The sequence below is a fragment of the Akebia trifoliata genome, chromosome 5, assembly GCF_017979445.1.
Source record: "Akebia trifoliata isolate Shusen 1 chromosome 5, ASM1797944v1, whole genome shotgun sequence".
Lineage (NCBI taxonomy): Eukaryota > Viridiplantae > Streptophyta > Magnoliopsida > Ranunculales > Lardizabalaceae > Akebia > Akebia trifoliata.
The window spans coordinates 25,182,474-25,196,139 of record NC_141379.1 but is presented as its reverse complement, the minus strand read 5'-3'; the positions used below and the strand labels follow the sequence as shown (position 1 = coordinate 25,196,139).

Here is a 13,666-nt window from a genome sequence, read left to right as displayed (position 1 = left end):
AAGTGTGAAGGTGTGTGTATGCAAGTTGTGTTTTGTAGTGGCGGAAATATGGAGTTTGATTTTGGAGCTTGGGAGAAGGAAGCCGGTTGATTAAATGAATATGGTTGTGGACGAGCTTCAGACCAAAAACGAGTTGGAACAGATGATTGAAGAAGAAGAGACCATATCCAGGAGGTGTCTATTTTTACGCTCAGCGACACCATTCTGTTGGAGGGTATAATGGGCAACTTCTTTGAGATATAATCCCTTTTTGTTGTAAAAAAATTCTGAAATTGGTGTGAAACATACTCTCACCCGGAATCAGCTCTAAGAATTTCAATGCAAGCAGAGAACTGACATTCAACGTAAGCCAAAAAGCTTTTTGAAAACAACAACAACTTCAGATTTGGAGCGGAAAAAATAAACCCAAGTGAAACCACTATGATCGTCAATGAAAGTTACAAAATACTTAGAATACGAATAAGACATTGCAGGGCTAATACCCCAAACATCACTGTGAACTAAATCAAAACAATGTGAAGCTAATGAATCATTTATGGAGAAGGGAAGAGTTTTACTTTTTCCCATTGTTGTCAATTACAAAGAGTTCAATTCATGTTGGCATCCATGAAACTTAAATCCAAACTTGAGGGAAAGTGTCAAGTGTTAATATTAATGATGTTATACAGAAAAAGTATGGTAGTATTGATGATAAAGTCTTCAACATCGCTTATAAGGCTTTGTTGTTGTAAGGTTCCGTATATCATTGAGAACACATACCTTTTCTCTCACTTGTTCCCATATCTTCTTCCTCCTCTTTCCTTGTGAGCCAAAGAAACTATGCCCGTTTTAAATAACTTGAACATATATATAGTGGTTGTTACCATGATATAAGAAAACCTATGCATAAATATTAGCATTTCATCAAACTGAAATGAGAAATTGTTGTCCTAACTCAACAAATTTACACTTATTAAAAAAACACTTAATAATGGGAATAAATAGCATCACAAAATCCAAGATAATCAAGAAATTACATCCAAATGCATGCAAAAGAATATGAGAAAACAATGGCACCTCCTCTAGCAATGCAAGAAACCTTGCTTCATATAAATGTAGTGTCTTAGTCTCTGATGGAACAAGAGTCTGTAATCACACAAAAAAATAGAGGTCAAAAACCATTCAAGTTTATTAAAAAAAATAACCTTCCAAAATTGTCAAAAAGTATAATCCACTATATAACAATGAAAAATGCAAGTCATTTCCACAACCAAAAAGTGAAAAAAATTATAATGTATGCGAGGCAAGGCTTACACCTTGAAGCTCGCCTTAGATAACAAAAGTATAAAAGCCCATGTGGCATATGGCACATTCATTGAAGCTTTGGAAAAGATGTGTTGTGCCTCCTATACTTATTCGAGTCCCTTGTGCCATATTCTGAGTATTGTTAGCCAGCTTCATAGCTTGAAGTTCCCCAATTAAATTGATTCAAGAGAAACCAACAAACAATTCCCCAAAATGTCAAAAGATAATTAACCTTGTGGTTTGTTCTAAACCAAGAATCAATCCACAAGAGGAAAAGAAGAGAAGAAACAAGGAGAGAGAGGGTCGAACTTGAATACATTTGACCTTTCCTCCTCTTCTCTATTTATATTATAAAAGCATGTGGGGCCCACATGCAGGAGCATACATATCATAGATGCCCAAGCTTAGAACAAAAGAAGAAAAAAGTACACGAGATAACTTAGTAAGAAAATCAGTCAATTGATCACTAGACTTCACAAAGGATGTGATTATCTATTTATGCATGAGTAAATCCCAAACAAAGTGACAATCAATTTCGATGTGCTTTGTGCGCTCATGAAATACAGGGTTGCTAGTAATAAAGATGGCCGCCTGATTGTCACAATACATTTGCATCGGTAATGGAGCATCAACACCCCTGTCGCGAAGAAGATAATGAACCCACAACATCTCAGAAGCATTGTGGGCCACCACATTTTGCTTCTTAATACGCCAAGTAACAAAATTTGAAACCAAGAAACGTGCAATAACCAAAGGTGGACCAGCGATTAGAACGACTGCCAACCCAATCAGCATCATAGTATCCAAAAATAGTCAAGAAAGAGGAAGGACGGTACAAGAGACCCTTTCCAAGAGCACCCTTTAGATAGTAGAATACAATAGACAGCTTTCCAATAAGGCTGTCGAGGGCATGTATAAACTAACTGACCACTCCCACAATATAAGTAATGTCAAGACGAATAACTGTAAGATAAATGAGTTTGCCAACCAAATGTCTATACCTCCCAGTGTCCTCAAAAACTTCCCCATATTCAACATCAAACTTGATAGAAGGATCCATGGGAGTATCAACTGAACAAGATCCCAGAGTGCCTGCAGCATATAAAAAGTCCAACACGAACTTGCTTTGGCACAAAGTGAAACCTTCCTTAAAATGTGCAACCTCAATCCCAAGGAAGTAACGAAGAATGCCTAAGTCTTTTGTGTGGAATTAAGTACTCAAATGAGCCTTCAACTGATCAATACCCACAAAGCCACTGCCAATGAGAATGATGTCATTCACAAAGACAATAAGAATAATAGTACTTGAGGTGAAACGACGAGTAATTACAGAATGATAACAGGTAAAACGTTGAAATTATACCAAAGCACCACAAAGCTAAATTTTTCAAACCAAGTGCCAAACCAGTCGAGAGAGCCTTAGTTAGATAAATAGCAACAGAGCAAGATTCGCACTTCAATTTTTAGTCTCATTCATAGATTTCTGTAATTGATCGATGCAAGTTTTGACACAATCTGCTCCGTTTTCGCTCATCACAGAGACTGTTTCAACCCATACAATGTTTTCTTCAACCTACGCACTATATGTTCTTTCTCTCCAACAACATAACCTGGGGGTTGATCCATAAACACTTCCTCCTATAAATCATAATGAAGAAATACATTTTTTATATCTAGTTAGTATAGTGGCCAATTAAAATTTAATGCGATCGACAGAAGAAATCTAGCGGAGGAGAGGAGTTGAGTCGAGCAACGGGTGAAAAAGTCCCACAATAATGCACACCATAAATCTGAGTGTACCCTTTAGCCACCAATTGAATCTTAAGTCAATCAACAGATCCATCCGGTTGATACTTTACTATGTAAACCCAACGACAACCAACAGTGGCTTTCCCATAAGGAAGATGAGTAAATGCCCATGCCTGATTCTGATAAAGTGCATGTATCTCATCATCCTTCGCAAGTTTCCATCCAAAAGAAGTCAGAGCGCCTGGCGATAAGGACTAAGGACAGAAACAGTGGATAACGAAAATGCAAATGAGGAAAAAACATATTAAAGGCGATGGAAAGACACCTTCCGCAATGCAATAGGTATCATAGAGGATGACAAAGCTGTGGGAGGAGGTGGGAGGTCCTCAGGAAAGTTGGGTGATGGTGCAGGAAAGTCCTCAGGAAAGGTTGATGCAAGACGATGAAGAAAAAAAAGAAAATATGGGGTTTTAAGGAATTTGGTTTAGGTTTTGAACGACACAATAGGAAAAGGTTTCCAAAATCCCTTGGCTATATGTTGAAATGTAAAACACAGTTTTTCAATTACAACATTTTGAAATTACGATTAGAAGAAGGTTTTAAGGGTATTTAATTATGAACTTTTGTAAGTATGACCACAATCCAAATGAAAATGGTTTATAGGGTAAGGAAAGGATTATGGCTTAAAGATTTGGAAAAGAGAGTAATAAAATAAGGGTTACAAAAAACGGGGAAAGGATTAAGAGTTGAGGTTTGTAGGTTTCAAGAATCAATAACAAAAATCAAGAATCAAGAAAAAGATTTCAAGAATCAAGAATTCTAGAAAATCAAGAACAAGAAAAACAAAAGAATAATAGAAAAGAAAAACAAAGATTACAAGAAAAGAATGTTACATTGGGCTCACTCCAAAATCACCTCACACCACACCCATTTTGTTGGAAAGATCAAGCTCAAGCTTTCTTTTTATTCATCATTAAAAAAAAAAACTTAATATATTCTATATAAAGAAAATAAATCTAAGAGTCATAATCAAACTAAAACACCAAATAAACAACCTAAATTTCATTATTTTCTCTCTACTAATTTTCAATCCTAATAAACTTAAATAAAAAACAAACTAAAATTACTAAATTACCCCTAAGAACATGGGACAAGAAAACATGAAAATAAACTCAAAAAACATAAAAATAAAATCCTAAAACAAAAATTAATAACTAATCTAAAATAATCCCGAACGATAAAACGATAAATCTCTACCGAAATAAGTGATAAATAATTACAATTTTTTTATCGGAACCCTTGGCTGTTAACTTGATTTGTATTCAGTATTACAAGTGATGGTGTGGCAGTAACTGGACCATATGATACAACTGGGCGATGCTGAGAGCGCCCATAAACATGTAAATGTAGATGATAGAACATTAGAAGAGGAATTGTAGGCAAAACTAACTCCCCCTAACGAGAAGAGATGAGATCATAATCAAACTAACGACCCAAAATAGATAAGGGAGTGGAATTAAAAAGTAACATCAGCACTAATATAATATCGATGTCCTATAGGATTATAGCAACGATAACATTTCTAAGCTCTAGAGTAACCCTTGACACACTTACCAGCATGACAAGACAACTTATCAAGACCAATCCCAAGAATGTGGACGAAGGAAACGCACCCAAAGACACGCGAAACAATAGAAAAGGCTTGACATTAGGATATAACAAGGTAAAAAGAGTTTGACTACCAAAGATAGGTGTAGGAACCCGATTAGTAACAAGTAGTAAGAATTGCATCTGCCCAAATAAGGTTAGGGAACTTACATGTTAAACAATAAGGTGTGAGTAACATCCAAAAGATGACGAAGCTTGCACTCAACAATACCATTTTGTTGGGAAGTGTACGGACAAATAGTCTAATGGATTATCCATCAGAAATCAGAATTCAGACATACAATTTTTGGTATATTCAAAGGCATTATTAGAATGAAAAATTTTAACACGTTCGAATTGAACAAATATTTCATTATAAAATGCTATAAATAAATAAATAAAACGGGTAGTTCAGAACGATCCTTCATTAAAAATAGCTAAGTCATTCGAGAATAATCATCCACAAAAATGACAAAAGAAGAAAAATCATAAGTACTAAAATCCTTGCAGGACCCCAAATGTTTGAATGGACTACATCAAAAAGACTCAACTAACAACTCTCTAAACTAGAGGAAACTACTATGGTCTTGGGAGCAGAGGGCTAAGTAACAAAGGCTTAAGACATATCAACAAATGCTTGGTGGGTATAATTAGGACGTCTCCATTTGTCTCAACAATAATCCTTTATATGCTTATGCCCAGTCTTTCAACAATAGTTGCACTTCCAACTAGATCTATCAGTATCACGGCTACCCTAATCACCACCCATGGGAACCCGAGCATCTATGGGAGCAACCATCAATGTGCACTAAAAGGCAAGTTCAGAAACTACTTACCAATTGAGAATAGCCAGCACCAATAATCTAAAAAAAAATTCCGCAGAAACGTGATAGAAAAAAAAACAACACATTCACTAAAAGTCGGAGAGCAAAGAGATTAGACAAAAGGAGTGAAGAAACAAGGAAAGGAGAGAGAGGGTTGAACTTGAATAGGTTCGACCCCTCTCCTCTTATGTTTATATTATAAAAGCATGTGGGGCCCACTTACACTTAATTAAAGATGTGGGCCCACCCAATAAAAAAATAACTCTAACATGGTTGAAGATGAAGTGAACTGGACAACTACCTTCATGTTGCAACCAATGAATAAGAACAAGATAACACAAAAATGAGACCTTTGTGCGTGATGATGATAACTATAGTGAAAGTTTGGTTGTTCAAAAATATCATATTAACAAAGAAAGACAAAGAAAATGAATAGTAGTGCAAAGATGTTTTCTAAATACGATGAATCGTGAGATGGAAGTGACCAATTGAAGGTGACAGCTTGCTAAGTTAGTTAAAGTTTGTAAGTGTTGTTGATCACTAACCTCACTTGCCTCGCAATAAGAAGAATAGTATGATCAACCAACGTGCACTTTGAATTTGGAAAAATGCTTCATAGGTTGAAGTTCCCCACTTAAATTGCTTCAAGAGAAACCATCGAACGATTCCCTAGAGTGCTAAAAGACTAACCTTGTGGTTGAAGATGAAGGAAATGAGAACTACATGCACATTGCAACCAATGACTAAGAACAAGATAACATGAAAATGAAAACGTTGTGCATGATGATAGCTAGAATGAAAGGTTGGTAAAAAATAACATGTTCACATAAAAAGCCGAAGAGAAGGAATAGTTGTGCAATGATGTTTTCCAAACACGATGAATCATGAGATGGAAGTATCCCATGTACCATCATACTTTTTAGTATAAAGCATAACCATATTGATGTGATTTAGCATTTATAATGTTATGTTTTACACTGCATGGATATATCTTTGTTATCATCCTTTTAGTATTGCAACGCAATAGTTTTTTTTTTTTTAGGTTGTGTGAAGATGGGTTTTGATTCTAGGTTTGTGGTATTACAACATGACTACTTTACCATCTTCATGCCATGACCAATGAATACAACCAAAGAAGGAATAGTTGTGCAATGATGTTTTCCAAGCACAATGTGCCATGAGAAAGAAGTTTCCCACATACCTTTGTACATTTTAGTATACAGCTTAACCATATTGACGTGATTGACCATATATGATGGTATGAGGCACACTACATGGATCTATCTATGTTGCACAGTAGTATTAAAAATTATAGGTTAGTTTAAAGATTGTTTTTTGGTCCTAGGTTTGTGGTATTGCAACACTCAAACTTTACCACCACACCGGGGTGGCACCTATTAGAGAAGTCAAGTCTTCCGATTCATTCTCATAAATTGTTGTAACTGCTTTAGTTTATTTTATTTTTGAATTTGTATCTTAAGTTACAGCTGTACACTTATCTGTAGGGATCTGTTACAGCTATACACTTATCTTTAGGGATCAGTTACAATTTTTTGTATTTATATCTGCTAATTGAATGAGAAGCCCGTGTGGCATATTTCCTCTCCTCTGTTTCCTTCATTTGTTATATGGTATCAGAGCATTTAATTGCTGCTGCTGCTATCTACTCCAGCCACCAGTACCATGACAACAACCAATAATTCCAACTCTTTGCCTGTCATTCAAAACACATCTCTCATCCCCATCAATATCTCAGCCCAAGCCCCACTCAAACTCACCACAACCAATTACATCTCTTGGAAACTTCAATTCCACACTCTCTTTGTTGGCTATGACCTCTTAGGATATATAGATGGATCCAAACCTTGTCCACCCTCCACTATTACTCAAAACAACACCACCGAATCAAATCCTGATCATAGTGTCTGGATTAGACAAGACCAACTGATCCTTAATGCTTTGGTTGGATCTCTTTCTCCCACAATTATCCCGTTCATTGCTAGAGCCAAAACATCAAAGGAAGCTTGGTTGATTCTAGCAAACACATATGCCAAGCCATGTCGAGGACGCATCAAGCAAGTAAAGAATCAAATAAAAAATCTAACCAAGGGGTCTCAAACTGTTACAAAATTTCTTCAATCGGTGAAGTGTTGGGCTGATGAACTTGCTATCCTAGGAGCACCAATGAATGAAGATGACCTCACAGACAAAATTCTTGATGGTCTTGGGGATGACTATAAAGAACTTATACGTGCAGTTCAAGCACGCGATACCATGATCATGTTTGATGAACTCCACGAAAAGCTTCTAAATTTTGAAGCGTCTCTTCAAGGTGCAAAGTCTAAACCCTCTCATTTTCCAGCCTCAGCAAATCCTGCAAATCGTAACACTACAAGTTGGCGTCCTTCTTTCAACTCTGGTAACACCAACAATAATTGGCGTCCATCAACACATTCTGGTAACAATAATACAGGTTGGCGTCCCTCACCCAATACCAACAATCGCTTCCCCGCATTTCCCAACGCTGGACAAAACTCATCTCGCAGCCAACGACCTCCTTCTCGACCTTATCTTGGTTATTGTCAGATATGTGGAATACAGGGGCACACTGCCAAGAGATGTCCCTCTTTTCGCCTAGTGCCAATTCAACCCAATACAACTCCAACTACACCAGTGAACAACACTATGACACAAGGCCAACCTCGGGCTCATTTTGCAGCCAACACTACACCGACCACTCCGCAATGGCTACTGGACAGTGGTGCTTCTCATCATGTCACTGCCGACCTGAGTAATCTATCTCTCCACACACCTTACAATGGTTCTGATGACATTATGATTGGCGATGGATCGGGTCTTCCTATAACTCACATTGGTTCTTCATCTTTTATCACTCATAACACATCATTTAAATTAGATAATGTTTTGTGTGTCCCTACCAAGAAAAAGAATCTAATTTCCATTTCTCAATTTTGTATATCTAACAATGTCTCTGTTGAATTCTTACCATCCTCTTTTCATGTGAAGGAACTTCGCACGGGGACAATCCTTTTGAAGGGTCATACGAAGGATAGGATGTATGAATGGCCGGTTTCCTCCTCCACAACATCTCCATTAGTAGCTTTTTCTAGTGTCAAAACTTCTTCAACAGAGTGGCATCATAGATTAGGCCATCCTGCATTTCCCATTTTAAAACACATTGTTTCACATTATCAGTTAGATTTGTCTTCCTCTTTGATCTCTGATTTTTTGTGTAATGCTTGTCACTGCAATAAAAGCCATAAATTACTTTTCTCTACATCTACTGTTGTCTCCTCTCAACCACTTGAAATTATTTTCTCTGATGTGTGGACTTCACCTGTTATCTCCCATGACAATTTTAAATATTATGTAATTTTTGTTGATCACTTCACTAAATATATTTGGTTTTATCCCCTTCAACAGAAATCTGAAGTTAAAGACGTGTTTATCAGATTTAAGGCCATTGTCGAAACACATTTTCAAATTAAAATTCATACACTTTATTCTGATAATGGTGGTGAATACTTGGCTCTTAGACCTTTTCTTGCTACCCATGGGATTACTCACTTTACTACTCCACCATACACTCCTGAACACAATGGGTACTCTGAAAGACGTCATCGTCACATTGTAGAAACAGGTCTTACTCTCCTCTCTCATGCATCACTTCCTTTAACGTTTTGGACTCATGCTTTTGCCACTGTTGTTTACCTAATAAATCGTATGCCCACTCTCACACTAAATCTATCATCTCCTTATGAAAACATTTTTGGCTCTCCCCCAAACTACTCCAAACTTAGAATTTTCGGTTGTTTGTGCTACCCATGGTTACGTCCTTATTCATCTCACAAACTTGAGTCTCATTCCAAGCCTTGTATTTTTCTAGGCTATTCTCTTACTCAAAGTGCTTATCTGTGCTATCATCCTCCCACATCTAGAATGTATGTCTCTCGTCATGTCAAATTTGTTGAGTCCGTCTTCCCATCTCTTACTTTATCCGTACAATTTGCTAGTCCACAACCTGACACCATCTCCACATGGATTCCTCCTATCATCACAGTTCCAACCAACCAAGCTTCCACCAGGACATTCAACACACCATCTGCAGTTCAACCTCAAGGACAGCCCTCATGTGATGCTTCATTCCCTACTACCAGCACCACCCCACACATACCACATGACTCTCCTATCCAACCAACCATCTCTATGCCTTCACCTGAAATTCAATCAACCACCTCTATACCTTCACCCGACAACCAACCAAACACATTTATCCCTGTCAATAACACAACTTCTCAGCCACCACCCATACATTCAATGACCACTAGAGCCAAAAACAACATTCGAAAACCAATCCAAAAACTTAATCTCTCCACACAACTCTCTCACCTTTCTAATGGAGAACCAACCACTGTGACCCAAGCCCTCAAAGATCCAAAATGGCGTCGGGCCATGTCTGAAGAATATGATGCTCTTGTTCGAAATGGGACATGGGAGCTTGTACCATCAGATTTAGTCACAATATAGTTGGATGTAAGTGGATATTTCGAACTAAACGTCACTCTGATGGTTCTATTGACAAGCACAAAGCACGCTTGGTTGCGAAAGGCTTTCATCAATGGCCAGGAATTGACTATAATGATACATTTAGTCCTGTGGTGAAGCCTACTACAATCCGTCTAGTACTTAGCCTTGCTGTGAGTCGTGGTTGGTCTCTACGACAATTGGATGTAAATAATGTCTTTTTGCAAGGTCATCTCTCTGAAGATGTTTATATGTCCCAACCTCCAGGTTTTGTTGATTTAGATAATCCAACTCATGTTTGCAAGCTTCGAAAAGCAATTTATGGGCTTAAACAAGCTCCACGAGCATGGTACCATGAGCTTCGCAAATTTCTTATTGCTTCGGGTTTTCACAATTCTCATGCCGATACATCTCTTTTTGTTCTAAACACTGGTGGTACCCTTCTCTATCTTCTGGTTTATGTGGATGACATTATTCTTACCGGTAATGATGATACTATGGTTCAGAAGTTTATGCAATTGCTTTCTCACAAGTTTTCTCTAAAAGATCTGGGACAATTATCATATTTTCTTGGAGTGGAAGTTATACCAAATGATCACGGTATCCTGCTTTCTCAACAACGTTATATTATTGATCTTCTTACCCGCACAAAAATGATGGATGCTAAACCAGTACATACTCCATTACCTACCAGTCCTCCCATTACATTGTACTCAGGTTCTCCTCTCAAGGATCCCACAGAGTATAGAACAATTGTTGGCAGCTTACAATACTTACTGATCACACGGCCAGACATTGCCTTTGCTGTTAACAAGCTTTCTCAATACATGCATCAGCCGACTACAGAACATTGGATTCTTGTGAAACGTCTCCTGCGTTATCTGTGTGGTTCCTCTCGTGATGGCATTCAGCTTTACCATGATTCACCACTCTCATTACATACCTTTGCTGATGCAGACCCACTCTCTCTACATGCCTTTTCCGATTCTGACTGGGCTAGAAACAAGGATGATTTCACATCTACTAGTGCCTATGTTGTTTACATTGGTCGTAATCCTATCTCAAAGAAGCAAATAACAGTTGCTAGATCCTCTACGGAAGCTGAATATAGGTCAGTAGCTGCCACAGCTGCAGAGCTTAACTGGGTTTGTTCTCTCTTGACAGAACTTGGAGTTGTTCTTCCTCAATCTCCTGTGATTTATTGTGACAATATCGGGGCAACCAACTTGTGCTCAAACCCAATTTTTCACTCCAGGATGAAGCATGTTGCCATTGATTTTCACTTTATTTGTGAGCAAGTTCAAAATGGCACTTTACGTGTTTCTCATGTTTCAAGTAATGATCAGCTTGCTGATGCCCTTACAAAACCGCTTCCCAAGTCTCGGTTTCTTTCACTTAAATCCAAGATTGGTCTCCTCACCGGACCCCAATCTTGAGGGGGCATATTAGTGAAGTCAAGTCTTCCGATTCATTCTCATAAATTGTTGTAACTGCTTTAGTTTATTTTGTTTTTGAATTTGTATTTTAAGTTACAGCTGTACACTTATCTGTAGGGATCTGTTACAGCTATACACTTATCTTTAAGGATCAGTTACAATTTTTTGTATTTATATCTGCTAATTGAATTAGAAGCCCGTGTGGCATATTTCCTCTCCTCTGTTTCCTTCATTTGTTATAGCACCTTCACATGGTATTGTTATTTAAATCAACTAGATACTTCTATATTACATACCACAATGGCACGGAGTTTTATATTAGCGACAGTATTGACATATGATATATACTTATAATACACTTCCAAGACCATTCAAGCTGTCTGGACATTGCACAACCATCATCCACAAAGTCAGACTTGAGTTAGCTATGTTACCACCCTGATGAAGAATAGTTTGACACAACATACTGCTAAGGTTTTGAAATCCCTACGAGACTATTGTAAAAGGTCTTGAGAACCCAAGCAAGTGAACCGGTGACTTCCAAAGGCTGCTCTTCTCATTCAATAATCAAATTTCAAAATCTCCCTTTACATTGATTAATGGCAGTATTTTAAACATAAATGGAACATTAAAGTAACTTAAAGAGACCAAGGGGAAAAAAAATCAAGTAACAAGAATTAAAGACAAAAAAATTGAAAAACATAAATTACTAAACAACGAAGGAGTAATGAAGAAATTACTAAAAATAAACTTAATTTTAAATTTAACTTTCAGACACTTTTAAAACCAGAAAAAACCTTGGCAAGTCTTCAGAAATCAAACCCAAAATGGGGATCTAAGTGCAAAATTATGTCATTTGGATTTCACAGTATTTGTTGAATCTGAATGACATTCAATATTTTCTTTCTTTAACTCCATTTTTAATATATTTCCAACGAAAATAAAAGATTTTCTTGAAGAGATGATTGACGTTTGACGCTTAGTATATACTTTAGGTTTAAGATTAAAGATTTGAAACGAAGTAAGAGGCAGAGACAAGTGGTATCGAGTCAAAATTCGAGGTATTCAACAAATGATTGGAAATTGAACCCACATTCAAATTTTCAGAATTATATGGATACTAAATAAGTATTTCAAACAAAAATAAAGACGAAATGAACACAATTCTTGATTGAAAAACCGAAAGAGAGAGAGAAAAAAAAAAAACTTACTTGGTCCGCATCGAAGGGGAGAAGTGGAAACTCTGAAGAAGACAACGAATTTTGGGGAGAGAAATGATGAAGTGTACGGGAGATGAAGGTGAATTGAGGAAATTTGATCGAAAAAGGGGAAAGAAGAAAATGGAATTGTTTCTGAGAGTGGAATTAGGGTTAGGGGTTTTAGGAGGGGGAAGTGTTGAGAGATTTAGGGTTAGGGTTCTAAAGCTTATCATCTCTTCCCCTTTCTTCTTCTTCTTCTTATCCAAGAACTAAACGTTGGTTTAGAGAGCTCCAACGGTCACTCCTTAGTCCTCTCTCACGCTGAAACTTATCTAAAAACTAAAAACGTTCAGAAGTCCAACGGTCACTGACAGTGAAAGATGGTTTTATTTTGGATAATTTTGATATAACCCTCTTGGTTTCGCTGAATATTTGAGATACCCCTTCGTTTTCAAACTGGACTACATACTCCTTGATTGCAGCCTTACTAGCTAAAATGACGAAAATACCCTCAACTTTATAAATTTGCCAAAGATAAAACTTTGAAATTTTTATTTTTTTCTTATAAAATGCCATTGTCTTCCACCTCCGGTGAAAAATCTTTTCAAGCTCATCTTTAATCCATTATGGTCATCCTCTTGCCAAAAAGATGCTTTATTGAAGGAGAGAGAGGGTGAAAGCAATGGTTTTTGAAGTGAAGAAAAATTATCGGTAATTGTGAAGAAGTTGAAAAGCTGGTGGATTGTTTTGGCATTTGATTGTTAGTCTTACATCAATTGTGGCAAATTAATTTTTTTTATAGTTTTCCAACTATTAGGAATATCTCAAATATTCACCAAAGGATTGCCATCAATGTTTTAAAAATCAGATCAGTCATTGAGCCGTATGACTAATCGGGTGAGTTCAAAGCGGTCCAACCCAAGCTTTCCAAATTCGTTAAAAAGGTACCGAATCATGAATCGGTTCGATTAAACCAATTTGT

At 37.1% G+C, this 13,666-nt stretch overlaps 1 protein-coding gene across 1 annotated transcript in view; it reads right to left on the bottom strand.

Moving 5' to 3' along the window:
• Positions 1 to 12,846, bottom strand: part of LOC147401765 (ATP-dependent protease La (LON) domain protein) — a gene marked incomplete at its 5' end in the record, with an annotated part of 37,257 nt that extends 24,411 nt beyond the window's left edge. The window contains 2 exons of the mRNA XM_086443166.1: positions 1,057 to 1,125; positions 12,697 to 12,846. Coding sequence (XP_086299292.1) covers positions 1,057 to 1,125; positions 12,697 to 12,846 — 219 coding nt within the window. The remainder of the gene's footprint in view (positions 1 to 1,056; positions 1,126 to 12,696) is intronic.
• Between the last annotated feature and the right edge of the window lie 820 nt (positions 12,847 to 13,666).